The sequence below is a fragment of the Pogona vitticeps genome, chromosome 2 (assembly GCF_051106095.1).
Source record: "Pogona vitticeps strain Pit_001003342236 chromosome 2, PviZW2.1, whole genome shotgun sequence".
Taxonomy (NCBI): Eukaryota; Metazoa; Chordata; class Lepidosauria; order Squamata; family Agamidae; genus Pogona; species Pogona vitticeps.
In genome coordinates, this window is record NC_135784.1 from 115,346,826 (window position 1) to 115,369,005 (window position 22,180).

Consider the following 22,180-nt stretch of genomic DNA (forward strand, 5'->3'; position numbering starts at 1 on the left):
CACTCAGTTATCATACCTAAGCAGAAGCTTGAGCGCTCTGCCTAAGAGACAATTGGACTTTACAGTAACTGACACAACAGAGAGGAAAATACACTAATTGTGCAAGATGGATTTCCCGCTATTTATGGAACATTGCAAACCGATCCATACACCAATCCATTTCCATTAATCAAGAGCATAAATGAACGAATATTCAAATTACTATATTAATCTTTGTCGCTAGAATAATATAATAATTATCTTTGTAGCCTTTAATTTAACAAAGTAAGGCTTGATATTAATGGTTACTGCAATGTGTGCAGCTGCTCATATTCATTTTACTGGACGTTTATAGATAATAGTAGACATTATTAAGATGTAATCATGTCTTAATGTGCCCTTCTACCACCCCAAAACATTGATTTTTGGATTGTGGTCAACCATTTATAGTGAGCGATGGCTTGCATAAGAGATTGTGTAAAAATGTACTTTAAGGTACAGACTGCAAATCCAGAAGATCAGCTCCACATAATCTCCGTTCATAAAAAACTGGAAAATAACTTTCTTCTTTAAAATAGCACTCAAAAACAACTCACCAAAAGGAAAAGGAAAGCTTTAGCTCTTTGGCAGAGCATATTCTCTGACTGCAGACATTCTTAGGTTTATACACGTAGAGCTTGGGAAAAAATCCTGCCAATCACTGTCAACAATTCTGGATCACATGGATTAATCATGGAAGGCAGATTCCAACATTCCTGCGTAGCAACACACCCTGTAGGATGCTACTTTGGGAAGAGGCAGTAGCAAGCAATGCCACATTTTTTGTGTTTTCAGCTTAACAATATGTATTATAACTCTCGGTATAATAGGTACTCCTCAAAATGTTTTTTTAAATATCAGATTTTGTTTTATTTTTATGTATTTTTATCATTTTTCATTATTTTACATTTAAAATTAAAGTGAACATAACCAATGTATTAGTAACACGTTACTCCTAAAATTACAAGTAGCCTTTATGGTATCAAGTTATAACTTTTCAGAAACAACAGTTCATACAAACATGTTAGCCATTTTCCAGCTTCAACAATCCTGTTTAGCCCTAATCCAGCCTGGGATAATGTCACTATAGTTACATCCCAAGTGAGACAAAGAGGAGTCCCACTGCCAGGATAAAGGCGGTACAGAAGTACGGTAAATAAAATAATAAATGGTTGCTGTAGGTTTTTTGGGCTGTTTGGTCATGTTCTGGAGGTTTTTCTTCCTAACGTTTTGCCAGTCTCTGTGGCTGGCATCATCAGAGGACAGGAGTTTGTCTGTGTTCTGGTGTAGTGTGTGAGATAGTTGAGTATGTGTAGCTGTGGGATCAGCTTTTGTCCTTTTCAGGAGATTGGGTGATTATGGTGTTCAGGATGCTTTTTGTTACGGGTGTATTGTTGTGATAAGGGGGGGAGATAATCTGTCACTGTGATGGATTGGTATTCATTAGTCTTTTGTGTGCAGTAATCACCAGGCCTTGTGGCTGGGTAGAGCCCAAAAAACCTACAACAAACATCGGATCCCAGCTGTGAAAGTCTTCGAGAAAAAAATAAATATTCAGCTTTGGGAGCTACTAGCATTTTGTAGCTAGTTTTTGCCTCTGGTTTTTGCCTCTCTCAAAACATCTGACATGGGTGCAAAGGACTTTGGATCTTGTGGTACTTAAACTACTACTCCCTCTCAGCTCAATCTGTATGTTGCAAATGAAGTCAAATACTAGAAAATGCTATTGGTAACTCCCTCCCAAAGGAAGTGAAATTTTAATAAATGCTGCAACACTTTCTAGGCCAAAACAAAATTATGAAGCTCAGGATATTTCTTGGTTAAGTAATTTTGAGGATCAAACAGCACTGAAAGCAAGCTTCATTAAAGGAACGGCTGCAATGTGCCTTTAATGAAAATTCCTAATGTATGATTTGCTTTGTTTTGTAAGTATACGTACTAGTACAAAGCTGTGAGACTCATTTTAAAAATGGAACATACTCTAGAGTTGCTTATAGAATGGCACGGCAATACATTTTAACAGATGATTTGCTGTACATGTAGGTGATTCCAGTGGTAGACTTTTAAACAGAATAGGCTGATCTCTGTAGCACAGAAATGCTTACTGCCTGAGGTTTCTTCGTGTGTGTTCATTGTGTATGCATTTAGTGACATTTGACTTCACTGTCAGCTTCTGTAAACTTTAGTTATGCAAAATAGATGTACATAACACATTTTAACATAATTATTTCCACAGAATATTTGAACTCGGGTTTGCAATGGCAATCTATAAGGTGGAGAGAATCTTTGCCTTTAGCCGCATATCTTAAGAACTATTTTTTTTAATGATGCAGTTTGATTAAATATACAGGAGCCCCAGGGCAAATGTTACACAACCCACTGATTCAGCTCCAGTTGACCATTTGCTTACATCATCTTTTCACTACTCAACCGAAGGCCACACTAATCTTGAGAGCTTGTAAACCCAGCTATTGGAACTGGATGGCACTAAACTCCTCCAAAGCAAAGCAGAGCAGAGCAAAGCGACAGATGTCTCAATCACAAAAAAAGGGGAAGAGGTGAGAGGCATGAGCAGCTTTCCTTTCCCGATGTTCATCACTGTTTTTCTCTGTGAGTTTCTCTGAACAGAAGTGACAAAAAGAAAAGTGGGAGCAAGTTCTTGCAGGGGTAGAGGAGAAGCATAGTTGGGAGACAGCTCAACAATCCACATTTGACTTTAAAGTTGACAATATCCTCCCAACCCTGCTTTGCAAGGATTCACATACTCCAAGCTGAGCCATTCCATAGTGATCACATTAATTTGGGGGAGTAAGTGAGAAATGCCTCGTTGACTCAGCAATGCAAAAAGTTTGGGACTGTCCCAGTTCACTCAGCCGTCCATCCTTCTGAGGTGTGTGGGGGTGCATGTTTAGTCTGCATAATTAAATTGTAAACTGCCCAGAGAGTTCTTTAAGTGCTATGGGGAGGTATATATGCAGCATGCTTTGCTTTTGCTTTGCTTATTGCACTTCTACATTTCATGGTTGAATGCCAGTTCAGCCACTGCACTGAAATTGGTAGAGGAAAATAAAGAATATAATGTCCTGTGATGAAGCATAATAATTCCCATGTATGCCATGAGCTTTCAGAGGGTGAGGGACCCTTAGCCCTCCAGACATTTTGGGATCCTGCAATCTCATTGCATTTCGCTGGATGGAAGTGATTGTCCCAAATTGTTGAAGTCCCAAAACAGTGAAGTCCTCATCAGTCAGCGTTAGAGCAAGTACATTTAAGGGGTTGGAGAAGAGCTCACAAGCCCTGACCCTCTTCCTCCATTCCCTTCACTCTCTTCAATGAGGAGGGTGATGCTATCTGCGGAGGTTCTCCATGTGAATCAGGAACCTGGGAAAAATCAAGAAGAGTCACATGGACTCTATTATGCTCCTTTTCAGCTCTTCTTTTCAGCTTCATCACCCTCCATTTGTAGAGAAATGAAACTGGAAAACAAAGAAATGTGGCTTGTAGGATCTTCTGTACCTATGTAGAGGTTCTTCTCTACTTGATTCAACAGCCAAAAGCCTTAGTTGGAACAGCCAAGAATCTACAGTCCTCGTCTACAAAACCTTAATTAGAACAGAGGTCAAGCCAAGGGGAGGGCAGAGGGTGGAAAGTGGAGAAAGGACATCCCAAGCAACCACCATTTGTTCCAGGTACAGTGATGCCTCGCTTAACGAGTGCCTTGCTCAACAATGAATTCGCATAACGATGGCCTTTGCTGGAAATTTTGCCGCCTCACCTAATGATGTTTCCTATGGGGGATTTTCGCATAACGATGTTTTGGGACCTTGCTTCACTTAACGATGACAGTTTTAGGTCCCCTGTTTCGCTTAACTTTTTTTTTGACAGCCCTGTTTTCGCTATTTTAAAAATATTCTAAAATGTTTAAAAATGTTTAAAATGCTTGGAATCGTTAGTGCACCTAATAAAACCTTCATTAAAGTAATTTGGCTTTGTTCTGAGTCTTTTTGAATTTTGGTGATTTGTTTTTCACCATTGAAATGTGTTGAATAGGCTCCTATTGGAACGGATTAACCGGTTTTCAATGCATTCCTGTGGGAAATGGTGTTTCGCTTAATGATGTTTTCACATAACGATGTTTTTAATGGAACCAATTAACATTGTTATGTGAGGCACCACTGTATCTCAGTATCAGCTTGGTATCTGCAATCTCAGCTTTTCCCCTTAAATACTGTCACAAATAAAATAGATATATAAGAAATTGTTTATGCCTCACACAGCATTCAGATGAAAAGAACATTCACTATTTCAGTGTTCCAAACCCAAACTGTGCTTACAACAGCAGATTTCATCAGTATAAAATACAGTTTCAAAAGACCGTCCTTTACGTATGAGTAATATTGACAAATGTGGCCCTACCAGCTGCGGTTATTTTCCACAGATCTTTAAAAAGGTTGCTATGCGGAGCTGTCAGGATACTTTCACTTCTTGACAATTTAAGTGAAATGATGTGTTCATTACCAAAAAGGCAAATTAAATTTTTAGTCCATTCTCCCAAAAATCCAAAATCATTTTTTTAATTTCTGATCCTTGTGGGCAGACTTCTCCCCAAAGTAAAGAAAAAATGTTTTATAATTACTTATAAAGGAAATTTAGATGCTTGTGGGTGGGGAATTGCTTTTATAAGAGCTAGATTTATAACTCTTACTGCTGTTAGGAAGGATATGAAGATACAACTTTGGCATTTTAAATGGCTTCATTTACTACAACAATATTAATGCCCTGTTTTTATAGATTGATTGAAAAAATGTTGTTAGCTGCCTTTAATATTATTTAGCAGAAAGGTAGGATAAAAATACAGACAGTAATAAACTGCATGTTGACATTAAATTACTTTACATTTAATATTCAGGACCATTTAAAATGCAAATAGAATTATTAGGGGATGGCAATTATCAGGACTCTTGTAAAGAATTTAGTACTTTTCTCCCCTGCTGTGTTCCTCAGAAAAATCCTGAAGATTATATTTGTGATTTTCAGAGGAAACCCACCACTGATGCGGATGAGCAATTTTCTCCGAATTCAAGTTTAAATGAGAGTTTTTGGAGGACCAAAGGATAGGAGAAAATGATTATACTGTATCTCTTCCATTCTCTGCAGATCAGTATCACAACTGCTTTAAGATAAAGGGGACAAAACCATGGAGGGAGGGGACATGATAATAAGCAGATTGGATAGAATTTGACTATCATGCCACTCTGTCTCTCAGTATTCCCCAGCTGAATATCACAATATTGACCTAAGCTGTAGGATTCTTGTAAGGCCCAGACACCAGTTGCATGAACGACTGCAGCATTTGGGGCTCTTTAGTCTAGAGCAGTGGTCGGGGGAATAGGTGTAAATTACCCCAAATGGGATAAAAATGAAAATCCTGTGGGTAATGAGCAGAGCAGTTCCTTAATTCCTCCTCACTTTCTGCCATCAGAGTGGTATCATCTGCATATTGGAGGTTGTTGATATTTCTTCCAGCAATCTTAATTTGGGATTCCTCCAGTCCAGTTTTTCGCATGATGTACAGTATTCTGCGTATAAATTAAATAGTCAGGGAGGCAATATACAGCCTTGTCGTACTCCTTTCCCAATTTTGACAATCATTTGTTCCATATCCAGTTCTAACTGTTGCTTCCTGTCCCATGTATAGGTTTCTCAGGAGATAGATAAGATGGTCAGGCACTCCCATTTCTTTAAGGACTTGCCATAGTTTGCTGTGGTCCACAAAGGCTTTTGCATAGTCAATGAAGCAGAAGTAGATGTTTTTCTGGAACATGGTCTAGAGGGGCGGGGTAAAAATCAAATAAATAAATAAATAAATAAATAAATAAATAAATAAATAAATAAATAAATAAATAAAATAAAATAAAATAAAATAAAATAAAATAAAACAAAATAAAATAAAATAAAATAAAATAAACTCTCTGGCTTTCTCTATAATCCAGCGCATGTTAGCAATTTTATCTCTAGTTCTTCTACCCCTTCAGAATCCAGCTTGTACTTCTGGGAGTTCTTGGTCCACATATCTACCTTGGAGGATTTTGAATGTAACCTTGCTAGTGTGTGAAATGAGTGCAATTTTATGGTAGTTGGAGGATTCTTCGGCACTGCCCTTCTTTGGGATTGGGATGTAGACTGATCTTTTCCAATCCACTGGCCACTGCTGAGTTTTTCATTGATGATGATAAAAAATAGTGCACTGGTCCTTTGATGTTGGGCTGTGGCACCAGGGTGGGTGACATGACCTTTAGCCTGGTTTGTTCTTTTTTGCACACAGAATGATTAAAGTGGTAGGAAAAGCCCCCCCCCAACTCTTCCTTGGCTGTCTCTAGCAAGCACGTCATTGCTAGCAGCACTCTGGCAGCCATTGATGATGATTAAATCCTCTGCGAGCTAGCAAAAATTTAATGCAACTTGCTAGGCACGTTGGACACCTTACTACTCCCTATATGATCCCATGGCTGGTGTGCAATGTTTTCCAGCAAAAATGGTGCACATTTTTATTAAATGTGGTGCATCCTGCTAATTCGGTACATATCCTGGCAGCCATTGATACTGATGGTATATCCTGCTAGTTCGGTACACAGCTTGTGTAGATTCAATAAGATTTTGAATTCAAATAATGTATTATTTCCTTCCTTTCAAATCAAGGGGGTAATGTTGGCGTATATAAATTTTTGGGAGGGGGAGGGTAAAAGGTAAAAAAGTTCCCTGACCCCTGATCTAGAGAAAAGGAGCCTGAGGGGGACATGATTGAGATGTATAAAATTATGCAGGGGATGAATAAAGTGGATAGAGGGAAGCTCTTTTCCTCTCACACAGTACCGGAACCAGGGGTCATGCACTCAAATGGAATGTTGGGAGAGGGAGAGCAGACAAAAGAAAATATTTCTTTACCAAGCACGTTGTTGGTCTGTGGAACTCCTTGCCACAGGATGTGGTGATGGAATCTGGCCTAGATGCCTTTAAAGGGGAACTCCACAGATTCCTGGAGGAAAAGTCCATTGAAGGTTACTAGCCATGATAGGGATGTATACTTTACAGGCTTAAAAGGAAGATAGCTCAAAATGCCAGATGAAGAGGAGGGGTATCAGGAGATAGGTATCTAGTTGTCTCGTGTGCAAGACAACTGGATACCTGTTGTCTTGCACACGGTGGGACCACTGTGAGATTCAGGAAGCTGGACTAGATGGACCCTTGACTTGATCCATTAGGGCTCTTATTATGTTCTTATGACTGGTTTGCCTTTGCCAGCATCCTTGGCCATTGGCCATGCTAACTACAACTTATGGGAGTTGGCATCCAACAAAATAATCTATGCAAAGCACTTCAAATATGCAAAAACACCAATGCTAAGCATTATAAACACAGAGTCCTATTTTCAGTTCTTTCCTCAAAAAGGCCGAAAGTGACATTCCTGATAAATTTTAGCGCTAGTAACTTGCAAATGACTTTCTCAGCAAAGGTCTTAAAATCTGTGCAGAACAATTATGCCAAGTAGTCAGCATCTACCACGCAAAAATAGCAAGCTCATCCTGTTTCCAGAAAATGTAGAGTCTCTCTCTCTTTTTTTTTCTGAAAAAAGCTTTATTCTGACAAGTGCTGCCGGTTGTGGAAATGCCATTCAGCATTCTGTATGGAACAATCCCAGTAGACCTAAATCATAATTAGAATAAATCAGACGAACATCACAGGTTGGAGGCACGTAGTACTTTTCAAAGAGAAGGTTAAAAACAAAAGCTTTCCCCTACTTGCTGATCTGATTTTAGCAACTAACTCTGTCTCCCTTGCAGCTGAAACTATAAAAGAAACTTCTGCTTGGCTAGTGGTAGGAAGGAGGCTGCCTCATAGTAAATCAGTCCATTAATCCATCAGATTATCCCAGGGCTCCATCTAATTTCAGGAAGGATTCCTTTCCCAGTTCTATCTGGAGATCCCATACAATTACTCAACAGGCCCAAACCTACCTAGGTTCTGAAACCAGGCAATCTTGGCTGTGCTTGGGTAGTAATATAATAGCCTTTGGGTGATACTAATGCAGAAGACCACTTCTTTATTATGAAGTCCTTTAGAAGAAAACACAGTCACACAGTATCCTTTCTATCTATCCCAACCATGAAGCCCAGTCAGCTAGGATTAGACTGGTGTTCAACACTCATTTAGGGACGTGGTGGCGCTGCAGGTTAGACCGCAGAAGCCTCTGTGCTGTAAGGTCGGAAGACCAGCAGTTGTAAGATTGAATCCACGTGGCAGAGTGAGCTCCCATCGCTTTGTCCCAGCTCCTGCCAACCTAGCAGTTCGAAAGCATGTAAATGCAAGTAGATAAATAGGTACCACCACGGTGGGAAGGTAACGGGATTCTGTGTCTAATCGTGCTGGCCATGTGACCACGGAAGATTGTCTTTGGACAAACGCTGGCTCTATGGCTTGGAAACGGGAATGAGCATCACCCCCTAGAGTCGAACACGACTAGACAAAAATTGTCAAGGGGAACCTTTACCTTTACCTTACAACACTCGTTTATTAGTTTATTTGCTTGATTTACATCCCATCTTTCTCCCATGAAACAGACTCAGAGTGGTTACAAGAGTTAACAAAAAACATGTTTAAAAGCACAATGAATTAACATAGTGATGATAAAACATGATTAAATAATTATCTCAGAAGTGCAGAACTAGAAGGGACCCTATGGATCGAGTGCAGCCCGTGTCAAGGAGGCCTAGTGGGGAATCAAACTCCCAGTCTCTGGCTCCGCAGCCAGATGAGCTGTCTGCAGTGTTAAAATCCTCATTAGCTCAAACCAATTAAAACACAGTGAAAAGCAAATGTAAAACATATGTTAAAAAATGGGCCGTGCCCCTGAAAAACCACAACAACTGCTTTCCGAGCTCAAGTGCCAGCTTCAAAAAGAAAATTTTCACCGGCCAAAGGAAGGAGAGTAAGGAGAGGGGCAAACCTAGCCTCATGAGGCGGAGAGTTCCATGGACTGCAAACAGCCACCAAAATGCCCTCCCCTGAAGATCTCAGAGACTGAGGGGAGTTTAAAGCAGTTAGTTTGGCATCACTACATTCTAGATGATCAGAATTAAGAATTTGCACTCTCTTGCTAAAATACTAGGTACTTTTTAAAAGTTCAGCAGCTGCGATGTGAAAATACAGAAATTCATGAAACATTTGACGCATGGGAAAGAAGCCTTCATGTTTTTCTCCATTAGGGTTCACTTGACTAATTTCTCAAGGAGTTATGCAACTGTTTGCAACAAATGAGCTTTTCAAACAAACCCAGCTTCTTTGCAGAATTGAGGGCTTGTCTTTTTATACTTGAATGACAATATCTGACTCCCAGATATGACAATATCTGACTTCCCAAATGAAGAGGTTTCAATGTTTTATGCAGTTGTTCAAAAGCATAAAACATCACTAGATTAATCAAAAGCCTCCATCACTTTGATATTTTATTTCACTGTGGTCACCCATGTGTTAGGAATTCTTTGCTAGCATTCCTCAGTGGGGAGCACAACAGAGAAAAAGGCATCATCATCCCCAAAATGATATGGGGGAGGAGGGATCTAAAATGGTCCCTTCATTGGAGGAGCTGTTATCATCCTTCCCCCTGCTGCCCGACACACATCCACCCTCAGACCTTGCCTGCTTCAGAGTGGAGTTTGTAAAGCACCTTTCAAACCAAATGAATGCAGTGACATACTAAAGCAATCCATATCTGAATAGCGCTGAGGGTGGTGTTCTGGAACTGGAAGACTATTTTAGCACAGCTATGCTTTGGATGGCTTTGGTGCGCCATTTTACTCGAGTTACTTTTCATTCTCTGCTGCTGAAGGCTGGGAAACCGTCCAGAACGTGCCTTGAGGCAGCACAATTAAATGAAGCTTGGAGAAGCAGAAAGGCTGATTTGGGCTAGTGGAAGTCCACTAGCATATTACTAGCACATTGCTGGATTTCAGCCAATGGCATTTTTTAAAAAAAAAATAGTTTCTTAATAAAGTTTTCAAACTTTCTTTTAAATAATACCATAAGGGAGGACTAAAATGTCATTTCACGTTATTTGTTTTGACTGATTTGGATTTACTGTCTGAGGATAAACACACAATATTCCAATACAGAAAGAGTTTGTGCTCTTATTTACTCTCATTAAATTCTGTAAAAGCTCCAGAGTCTATTGCGCAGGCCTCCAGGCACAATTAAAAATGAATTGCTTCCCTTTATCAACAGAGAAGAAAAGGACCTGACTGTTTTGCAAATCACTTCTCACAGATACTCTAGATAAGATTTCTTTATTGGTATGATACTATAGGCCTTCTTTCTTCAAAGACATGGCTTGAATTTTTACATTGCCTTCTAGGTAACCAAAAGTGCAGGGTTAATTTTTTTTCTTCCCCTCTAAAAATTCTTTTAGAAAAACATACAAGGGAGAAACAGGCCAGTTAGCTTAACAGCTGCTCTGTGTAATTTGGTAAAAAATGTTCTTAAAATTAGAATTGTTGAACATGTAGAAGAACCAGCTCAGTGAGAAAGAATCAGCATGGCTTCCACAGAGGTAACTACAGTACCTCACAAACTTTTGCACTTCTTTGAAAGCATTAACATGAATGTGGATATGAGGTAATCTTAGTTATTATTACATACATGGTCCTTAAAAATCATTTTTATCTTAATTCATACACACATACTCATACTCATACGCAGACACACACACACACACACACACAGAGAGAGAGAGAGAGAGAGAGAGAGAAACATGTATCTGGCTGTATCTATATGTGCACAAACACACACACACACACACACACACACACACACACACACACACACACACACATGCAGCAGTCATCACAGTTACATAAGCTCCAAATCATTTAACTTATATTTAACTAAGGTACTGGCAGGTTTTACAGGGGGGTGCAATCTCCTTCTCCTATGAGACATTGCAAACAGTTTTCTAAAGTTTTTTTTCTTCCTTTATCTGTAACAGCAAAAGAATGAGTCCCACTGAAATCAGACCAAGCAGTTAGCTGGTCCAGTACTGTACCCTACTTTCAACAACAATGAACGGATGACTCTGGAAATTCCGATTTATAGCCAGTGGTATATGTGCAGCAGGTGGTATAGTTGGAAGTGTAGGTGTGCAACATGAGGATGCTTATACAGTAATCAACTCCTAGGCAAATGGTCTGTGGCATAACCATCCTCCATAACTCAATTCATCCTCCGTAACTCAGCTCAGCTATCCCACAAACTGCACCAGAGCACAGACAGAGTTCTGACTCCTGTCCTCTGAAGATGCCGGCCACAGAGACTGGCAAAACGTTAGGAATAAAAACCTCAAGAACACAGCCAGACAGCCGAAAAACCTACAACCACCATCCTCCATAAATTTGTCAGATCCCATTTAAAAGCTGAGGTGGTGGCCATCACCTCATTGTGTGGCAGAGGACTCTGTAGATTAATTGCACGTTGTGTGAAGATGTACTACATCTATTTATCAATCAAATGCAATGAGTGACCTCCAATTCTAGTATTATAAGACTGGGAGAAGACTTTATATCTTCATAATCTTCCTGTGTATTCATGTGTTTCAAACTGGTTTTATGAATGCTCACATACCTAAGGGCTCTACAGACATTTGTAGCATGAGTTATGAGTTGGAACAAATGTCTCATAAAAGGAAAAGCTGATACATCTGTTTCTTTGCTACTCCAGGAAGAATAGGGGTTATCTGTGCATTTTTAAGGAACCATTCTTTTCATTGCTAGGCTGCTTCACATTCTGGACTGTAGAACATTCAGTCAAATCACACTATCTTACTGACATAATACCAGTAGGCTAGACATTTGACCATAATAAAGAGTTTGATGGGTAACTCAGAGACCTATAAATGGACTTTGACGGAATGACAAACTCATCTTAAACCCACAAAAGCTTTAAGTTGCCCCCAGTCTCTCTGTTATTTCTTAGTTTAAGTGGATCTACCCTATTCCTTTTATTTTAACAATAAATATTGAAGAAAGCCACATCAGAAAATAAAGGCAGTTTCATTTGTTACCAAGGTAATGATGAACAGACAACAGCTGTATTACACATTGCTGGAAGATGATCCTTCACATCTTTGTAGCACATACTTTATCCTGCAAAAAGGTACTTAGAGCAGTGGAATGATGATTAAAGTAAAAGCAAAGGAAGAGCTAAGAAGCAGGAGGTGCTAAAATGTCTGTAAGGCATTTTCTTTCACAATTTTGAATATAACTCGACATGGCAAGGGAGCATTTGACATACAAAAGCTCTCTCTCATCCAATCTAAATCGCTAGCCACCAAAATCAATGTATGTCATTGTCAAAGGCTAGCATTTCTGAAACACTTTTAAACATATGCCATATAAAGCAACAATTAAAGAATCTGGAAGTTGTTTGTTTCTAACTGACAGAGCAAAGTGAATTCATCATGCAACCAGCTTGTATATAATTTGATCACAGATGTATAGGAAGTCCTAAAGCAGAATTACATGTATAGGAGAGTAACATCTGGCCAAAAGATCCTTTGGTTTTACCAGAGCAACTTCTATGAACGTGGAAGGTTTGCCATGATATATTCAAGGGAGAGATGTATGTGATCAGAAGAGATACCTTCCATTTTTCAGATGGGGGCTTATTTTGATAGATATAAGATGGCTGAAAGATGCAGACATTTTTTCTTTCAAGAATTACAATTTAAAAAATGTCAAGTGGTAGCAGAGCAGCAATAAAACTCAAACTAGAAGCTTTCCTCACTGACAATGGCCCAATGAAATTGACATGTCATTGCCAAGGGCATTCTAAATTCAAAAGGAAATAAAAGCAAGAAAGAAACACGGTTGCCCCCAGTGGCTCTTTTTCAAAAGCTGTGGGTTTTGGCTTTTTGGTTTTTTGAGAGGTCTAACTGCAACTGATTACCTCCTGATGGCAAATGTAAGAAATTTCTGCTGACCCCAGATAATAAGCTCTGATCACTACCAAAAAATTAAGTTAAATTAAAATTGAGTGACTTTTTTTTTCCCTCAGAACTAGTGGGAGCCCTGTTTGCTATAGTAAAACACACACACAGAGAGAGAGAGAGAGAGAGAGAGAGAGAGAACTGAAAAATGGATTCAAATTGGGATGAGAATTTTTAATGTTGAATTTAGTGGAAGCACTGATTTAAAACCTCACAAAAATGTGTTGCCTCCAACTTGTACTACCTACTATTAAGTCCTCAGCAGTATTGGTGTGTGACTAAAAATATGAATAGAGAATTTTCCAGTTTAATTCTGACCTCAGCAACGCACTCACTGAGAGGTTTTTTAAAAGCTGTTGTTTATACCTCACTGGTTTAGTCCAGTCCCTGACTACTGAGCTATCTCAGAGGGATATTATCATTATTACTATTATAACATGTTTGTTTGTTTATCTCCCCTTTCTCCTTAAAGAGAACCCAAGGTGACTTGCATTATTGAAAAGACAATATGTAGAAGATAAAAACAGTAGGAATACTAACATTAAAACCCAATTAAACAAGCATTACATTAAAAAAGTAAAAAAAAAAAACAATACTAAAACACATTTAAAACAGCAGAGTACAATCATTAATTTAAAAACCCCTCTCAGACCAACAATCATTCAGGGGAAGCCTGCCTGAAGAGAATGGTCTTTGCCTGCTTGTGGAAGGACAGCAATGATGGGGCCAGGCTGGCTTCCCATGGGAGGGAGTTCCAGAGTCTGGGAGCAGCAACTGAGAAGGCCCTCTCTAGTATGTCCACACCAAGTGCACCTGTGAGGGTCATGGGGTGGAGACAAAGGCTTCCCCGGATTATCTTCAAGTCTGGGCAGGCTCATAGAAGGAGATGCAGCCTTTTAGACAGCTTGGACTCAAGCTGTTTAGGGCTTTATAGGTTGACCAACACTTTGAATCACAAACACTCCAGCTATCCTCCCCTAAATGCTATGTACATGCTGCAGTCCTCAGCTCCACATAAACGTGTTTCCTTCTCTTTGCTAATGGTCCTATATTTTCCCACATAATTTAAGTATCTAATTTTTTGTCATGAATCTTGCATCTCGAATGTAAAGTATATATGTAATGGAACAAAAAGATATATATTCCAGTTTACAGCAATGCCACCTAAGAGTAAGTTCACTAAGACTTCCAAAAGATGGATCAATACCTACAACTTGATATGAATCTTGAAAGCTGCATATACCAGTTCAATATACAGGGCTTTAAAAAAAACTGAACACATTGGGCACCTACTAAATGTTTTTCAACCTTCAGAAGTTCTGTTGCAACAAAGCTAATATATTAAAAAGTCTGCATACCTTGTGCTATATAACTACTGCACTTTTAAAAATGCATTTTAACAGAAGTCACATTTTGCAAAATGTATTTTATTCACTTGGGTCACAAAATATTTTATTTAAGATAAAATGTAATTAACTGTTCTGAGATTTTTCTGAATTGTAAATATTGGCTTTACAGTTAAGGCAGACTCTCTCAACAAGTCAATGCACCAAACCTTGCCTTTCATTTTCAAGTAATGCTTCATGAACTGAAAAAGTGCCGGGTCACTATGAATTTACCTTGTCTTTTGAAGAGGTTGCTCTGTACGATTTCCTTCATGGATTGCACTTTTTGTTTCTTTAACTTTTCTGGTGGAATGCAAGTGTAAAATTCATATAAGAGCTGGCTGCATATAAAGACAGAATTATGAAACATAGGTCAGATTAGGTTGCTCTGGTTTATTTTTTCAAAAAATAAACTGCTAAACATAGCATAGTCTGCTTACAAGTATTTATTGGGTCATGATATAGTGTATATATTTTCTTATTCTGCTTATAAAGAATTCAAGGTTCCGTATCTGTAGCAAGATGTCTATCCTTCCTAGACAGATTTCTTATATAAATTGTGTCTTAGGCTAAAACTCCCTTCACCACCAGCTGTGCTGGCCAGAATTTCTGGGCGTTGTAGTCCAGCAACATCTGAGTACCTACGGTTGGGAACCATTGACCTAGATGTTATTGATGTCTGAGTGCCAGCTCACCTAAGTAAACGGACATCAAACACTGTTTCTACATCTTGAAGAACAGATGGGATATATTTTAAGGCTGCCACCTGAAAGAAAGAAAAATAATATGCTTGATTTATATGTTTTGAAAACATTTTAAAAGTTCAACATATAATTAATGATATTAGTCATCAGCCCTAAGCAGTTTTATTGAGCTCTAAATCCCAAGTAAAATTCATAGGGATCCGAGAACCATAATCCTCATCCATGAGGAGGAAACTTTTTTCTCTCCAACAGTCACATTTTGTTGCAATATCCACAGAGATGTTGACTCACAAGATAGGCAATGGATGACATTTCTCACCTAAAGAGGGTAAACCATGTCCTCAAGTTTCAGCCATTTGCCATGATTTAATGGCATATATTACCGGATGCCATGAGAAGACTTCTTTTATCTCAGCAAATGTAATAGACTGGGACAAAACATCCCAAACTGCTCTTTTGACAAACCATGATGCCAAGCGCTGGTTGTTGCCAGATTGGCCACAGAGAGAGAGGACAGTGGAATTCCCAATGGGTTCAGAAAACACAAGGCAAATACATGAAACCCATTCCCTAAATTTAAGCACAATGCTAATTCTACTGGGATTCAGAAAATACTCAATACAGTGTAATAGTAGCCGTTATCATTGCCATTATTTTATCCTGCTGCATATGGGTTAATATCCTGAACTACCAAAATGATCCAGAGACATCCGTCACAAAAGCTACAGAGTGTGGTTTAGACTCTGATTGTGTTTCTACACCCACTTCACATTTTAGAGTCCCAAGCGAAATTTAAAACGGCTTAAGATAATAACATCCACTGAAATTAAATCTATGACTACAATTCCTCCTCTACAGTTCTTCTCAGATACTCCTCCTACACACTCCTCCGCCCACACAAGCCTGAGGGAAAAAAGCCAAACTAACAAGTGAACTGGCAGCCTAGCATTAACATTTTGAGTCCACACGGAATGACAGATCTATCAAGGGAAAAAGAGATTTGGGGCTCCCAGTGCTCTTAAATATTCTCCATGGTAGAGAAGCAAGAGAAGCCAAAGAGAGAAAGAATAAGAGATTTATATGGTAAAAATTAAAGCATGCATAGATCACTACCTCATTGGCTGGAAGACTGAGGAAAGGGGAGATTACAGAAGTTTCCTGTAGATCTACAATAAATTATCTACTCATCTGTGGCAAATAATCACCTCCCAGATACTGTGATTTAGTAAAGACGTGTTCAGTACAATTACACAATTCAGACTTCAGAATGATACAATATGATAAAAGAAGAACTAGACTGAGGGCTGCAGAGAAGAGCTCAATGAAAAACAATCACCACCACTGTGACCAATTTATTAATGCTTTAATCCTCTATCAATATTTGGTGGCTCTCACCCTTGCAAACACATGCCCATGACAACACATTCCCAGTAGGCAGCTGTGTTAGACTTTTATGAACTGTAGAACAGAACAAAACACAAAGGACCAATTTCCATAAAGCTTCATAGCTGCCTATATTGAAGGTTATTTTCACTTGTCACAGATGACTGGAGAATTTATATGCTCCAATTGTCTGGTTTTGTCAGGAAAAGTCCCTATTTTACAATATGTAGCACTTGTAAAACACTGTCCCCATTTTACCTTTTGGAGAGGTGTTCAGACCTTCTTAAAAATTTCTTGACCTTCATATAGGTGCATCAAAGATCTGTAGATTTTCAGTTTTGTTTGTTCAGTCGTTTAGTCGTGTCCGACTCTTCGTGACCCCATGGACCAGAGCACGCCAGGCCCTCCTATCTTCCACCGCCTCCCGGAGTTGTGTCAAATTCATGTTGGTTGCTTCGATGACACTGTCCAACCATCTCATCCTCGGTCGTCCCCTTCTCCTCTTGCCTTCACACTTTCCCAACATCAAAGTCTTTTCCAAGGAGTCTTCTCTTCTCATGAGATGGCCAAAGTATTGGAGCCTCAGCTTCAGGATCTGTCCTTCCAATGAGCACTCAGGGTTGATTTCCTTTAGAATTGATAGGTTTGTTCTCTTTGCAGTCCAGGGAACTCTCAAGAGTCTCCTCCAGCACCACAATTCAAAAGCATCAATTCTTCGGCGGTCAGCTTTCTTTATGGTCCAGCTCTCACTTGTATGCAATGTGATGTCTCTGCTTTTTAAGATGCTGTCAAGGTTTGTCATTGCTTTCCTCCCAAGAAGCAGGGGTCTTTTAATTTCAGGGCTGCTGTCTCCATCTGCAGTGATCATGGAGCCCAAGAAAGTAAAATCTGTCAGTGCCTCCATATCTTCCCCTTCTATTTCCCAGGAGGTGATGAGACCAGTGGCCATGATCTTAGTTTTTTTGATGTTGAGTTTCAGACCGTTTTTTGCACTCTCGTCTTTCACCCTCATTACAAGGTTCTTTAGTTCCTCCTCACTTTCCGCCATCAGAGTGGTATCATCTGCATATCTGAGGTTGTTGATATTTCTTCCTGCAATCTTAATTCCAGCTTGGGATTCCTCCAGTCCAGCCTTCCGCATGATGTATTCTGCATATAAGTTAAATAAGCTGGGGGACAATATACAGCCTTGTCGTACTCCTTTCCCAATTTTGAACCAATCCGTTGTTCCATATCCAGTTCTAACTGTTGCTTCCTGTCCCACATATAGGTTTCTCAGGAGATGGATAAGGTGGTCAGGCACGCCCATTTCTTTTAGGACTTGCCATAGTTTGCTGTGGTCCACACAGTCAAAGGCTTTTGCATAGTCAATGAAGCAGAAGTAGATGTTTTTCTGGAACTCTCTGGCTTTCTCCATAATCCAGCGCATGTTAGCAATTTGGTCTCGAGTTCCTCTGCCCCTTCGGAATCCTGCTTGTACTTCTGGGAGTTCTCGGTCCACATACTGCTGAAGCCTACCTTGTAAGATTTTGAGCATAACCTTGCTGGCGTGTGAGATGAGTGCAATTGTCCGGTAGTTGGAGCATTCTTTGGCACTGCCCTTCTTTGGTATTGGGATGTAGACTGATTTTCAGCACCCAGTCCAAAGTCCCCCAAACACTGGACAGCGGTGTGATATGAGATGACATGTCTGAGCTATGAGCAGGATCTCCCGGGGGTGAGGGTGAGACAGACATCAAAGTAGCTGCTGGTGGTCCCCTCTCTTATGGTCCCTCTCTTTTTCTTGCGGGGCAAACAAGAGTTGCAGGAGGAAAGTTAAATTAAGAGAACTTCTCCAGGTCATCTGGACTTTTTTAAAAAGTTCACTCTGAAAGACCCAGATCATATACCTCCCATGGTGCATCTAGTTTTTGCCTCAGTTATCTGGATAAAGTGAACTGTATATTAACTATAGGAATGTTACTTATGCAAGTATGTGAGATCCAAAAGGAATAGCTTCCTTTCCATTTCCCTCTGCCTGCTCATCCGTAATAATACATTTTGCAGACAGCAAATATTGTAAGACAGAGGTGCTCCTATTTCCTTGTGTCAGATATCAGAAGCTATGTTTTTTAAAAGGTGAACTAATTGAGTGGTGGAAGTTATCTGGTTTCAACTTTGCACAATTATGAAGTCCCCAAGTGACCTTAAGCAGGTCATCCTGATTCTACTTACTCATTCTCTTCAACTCAGGAGCAGGGCAGTATCTGGTCCCTAACTGATTTCTCTAGGTAGAGACCAATTTTCCAGAGTTCCAGCTCATGATTGCGAGCAGGAACCTCTCTTTTCTTCAGGCACATCACTCTCCACAAGGAGAATGAGAGGACAAAGAGGGAAAGGGCTAAGTCTCCTGCATATACGTATGTTGGAGAGAATGGAGAAAGCTTAAGTTGAACATCCTTTATGTTTCAGCTTAAACAAGCTCAGAGTGTTAGGAGAAGCAGCCCTTTAAATGCATCTGGAGCTCCTTGCTCGAATGATGGTATGGTAGTTAATAAAAGCAAATAAAACAAAAACTAAACTTGCTTTTTATTAGCCTTGTACTGTCAAAGGAGAAGGTAACCAGGAGACAAGGAGGCATAATTTCTCACAAGATGACCTTGAACAAATGAATAGCCTAACAAATGAATGGCTGTAGCTATGTTCTAGCCAATCAATCAATTAATCAATCAATCAATCAATCAATCAATCAATCAATCAATCAATCAATCAATGCATATATCTGTCTAAGATGGATAAAGTCTCTGATATTATCTGTGCATGTCCCTGATGTATATATATGACAGGAATACTTAATATACATATATTCCCAGCACAGCATTTATTTTGTAGCTAATTCCATCAACATCAATTTTTTGAATGTGAAATATAAATGATGACAATTAGGGCAGGTTTACTAAGGTTCAGTAACAGAAGGGCAAGTGTCTGAGCTGTATTACTTTCAGGGAGCAGAAGAGATCCACAAAAAGAGAAGAAAAGAAAAGAAAAAGACAAGACAAGACACCACAGGAAAATAAAGCAGATTTCTATTTTTTTTCCACACTAGTGCTGTCCAGTCAAAAGGCCTCTTTTCTGAATACTGGAGGTGACTTACATAAGCTGGCAGAGACACACTGGCAGAGACTGGGTTATGTGTCCCAAAGAATATCACCCTACAAAGTCTGATGAGGAAAAGTGTGCATTCTGGATGCCATCATCAAAACAAGGGCAGTGTTGCCATTTACAAATGCCTTGTATCCAGGTTAACCATAACCATCTCACGCACAGTGATTGAACAGATGCATAATCTTTAATTCCCCTACTCATGCCATTTCAACTTCCTTTCTAAAACAATGGAAGACAAGCAGTGAGTGCGTAAGTGAGTTTGTTAGTTTGTTTTATAGGCTGCCTTTTTCCCAATAAGGGGATCCAAGGCAGCACAATGTGCTTGCAAAAATAAAATCTTGGGATAATCTCATATATTTTTGTACATATATCCATGGGCAGCTAGTGGGCTCAGCATCTCACCCCAGAATTTCATAAAGAATTTCATAAATTTCAATTTCTGCTATGAGCTGCTTATGTAGAAGAACCTTGACAGCAAGGTCAAAAAACGCAGGGCTATCACTGAAAAAGATTTATTTCTAGTGCCGCCTAATCTGATTGATTTTAAAAGCATAGCACAAGAAGACCTTTGGACCCAATATCAATACCCAAGCGGACTGTAGGCAGGTTGTCCTTCAGAAATAAAAGAAACCAGCCTTAAGCGATTTGGGATTCAATGTCATTACCAAAACTTCCAAACTGGGACTGAAAATGCACATGCACTTCAACCAGTCTAACTGGTTTATTATGTGTCAAAACATTCCAGCTATCTCACCCAAGGAATAGCTTCCAAAACAGTCCAAAGAGTCCAGAGAGCAACCACTAAAATATGAAGAATGTGAAGTTAAGAAATATGATTACATATATATGTCCATCTTTACAGGCTTCCTAAATACACGTTTTATAGAAGATCCAATTCCACGTTTTTGATAAAAATATTGATTTGGAAGGTTCTCATTTTAGTTGTCAGTTCTCCAATTACTGTTAAGATACCTGTCTGTAACAAACTTCAGAGCAAGATAATACAGTGGTGCATCGCATAGCGATCGCTCCGTTTACCAATGAAATCGCTTTGCGACACATTTTTTTGCATTTCCTATGGGGTTTTTTTCTTTGCGATGATCAGCTCCCTGCTTCAGGAACCGAGCATCGCAAAGCGACGATTTTAAAACAGCTGATCAGCGGTTTCAAAATGGCCGTTGGGTAAACAAAATGGCCACCCGCTGTTTTACTGTGACGAATTCCTCACTTAAGAGGCACCGAAAATGGCCATGCTATGGAGGATCTTCGCTGAACAGTGAGTTTTAAGTCCATAGGAATGCATTAATCAGGTTTTAATGCGTTTGTATGGGCTTTTTAATATCACATTGTGACGTTTTCGTTCTGCAGTGATTTTTGCGAAATGAATTAATGTCGCAATGCGAGGCACCACTACATACAATTATCTGAAGACAGGGAAGAATAAACAATATCTCAATATTACAATGTTACCTCGACTTATGAACTTAATCCGTATTGGAAGGGTGTTCGCAAGTCAAAACATTCGTAAATCGAAGTACAATTTCCCATTGAAATGCATGGGAATGGGATTAATCAGTTTTACTACATATCTTTTCTGAGGTTCTTTATCTTTTCTCAGTACTAAAGTTTGACTTAAATGTGGTTTTTCCCTTTCCTTTTCACAAGACTTCACTTTCTCCTGTGATGTTCTTGAAATATTCATTTGTTGGCCATAGCTCATTAAATTTATACATGTTTAGGATACTTCCGTCTTCTAGATATACATCTTTCAAATCACCTCTGCATAAGCAGTCAGTTATTGTCTGAAAAGACAAAGTCCACATGAATTTGAGCCTTTAAGGGAGGGGGGGGGAATCAGATTTGCTTTGCTTAGCATTCATGCCATAAAGAAGACACAGCCTCTTCATGGATTGCTGCCTTGTCGTGGCGAAGGGGCTTGAGCAACTCAGAGAAGCTATGGGCTATGCCGTGCAGGGCCACCCAAGACGGACAGGTCATAGTGGAGAGTTCCGACTAAACACAATCCACGGAAATCTTTAGTAAAAGGCGAAAGATTTATGCGGTCTGAAGAGAAACCAGAATATTCTAAACACAATCCACCTGGAGTAGGAACCGGCAATTCCACTCCAGTATCTTTGTCAAGAACGCCCCATGATCAGAAACAAAAGGCTAAAAGATATGACGCTGGAAGATGGGCCCCTCAGGTCGGAAGGCATCCAACACACTACTGAGGAAGAGCGGAGGACAAGTACAAGTAGCCCCAGAGCTAATGAAGTGGTTGGGCCAAAGCCGAAAGGACGCTCAGCTGTGGACGTGCCTGGAAGTGAAAGGAAAGTCCGATACTGCAAAGAAAAATATTGCATAGGAACCTGGAATGTAAGATCTATGAACCTTGGGAAGCTGGAGGTGGTCAAACAGGAGATGGCAAGAATAAACATTGACATCCTGGGCGTCAGTGAACTAAAATGGACAGGAATGAGTGAATTCAAATCAGATGACTACCATGTCTACTA

The 22,180-nt window shown here is 39.6% G+C and overlaps 1 protein-coding gene and 1 non-coding gene across 3 annotated transcripts in view; both read right to left on the reverse strand.

Annotated features, from left to right (window-relative positions):
- DOCK2 (dedicator of cytokinesis 2) overlaps positions 1 to 22,180 on the reverse strand; it is a 386,088-nt gene that overhangs the window by 258,661 nt on the left and 105,247 nt on the right. For both annotated transcript variants that reach the window (XM_072990261.2, XM_020780495.3), the window contains exons 24-25: positions 15,132 to 15,202; positions 14,671 to 14,777 (exon numbers count right to left, since the gene is read on the reverse strand). In XM_072990261.2, coding sequence (XP_072846362.2) covers positions 14,671 to 14,777; positions 15,132 to 15,202 — 178 coding nt within the window. The remainder of the gene's footprint in view (positions 1 to 14,670; positions 14,778 to 15,131; positions 15,203 to 22,180) is intronic.
- Positions 21,632 to 21,751, reverse strand: LOC140705255 (U5 spliceosomal RNA). The gene has a single exon (XR_013542838.1). It is a non-coding gene; the product is annotated as a U5 spliceosomal RNA (small nuclear RNA).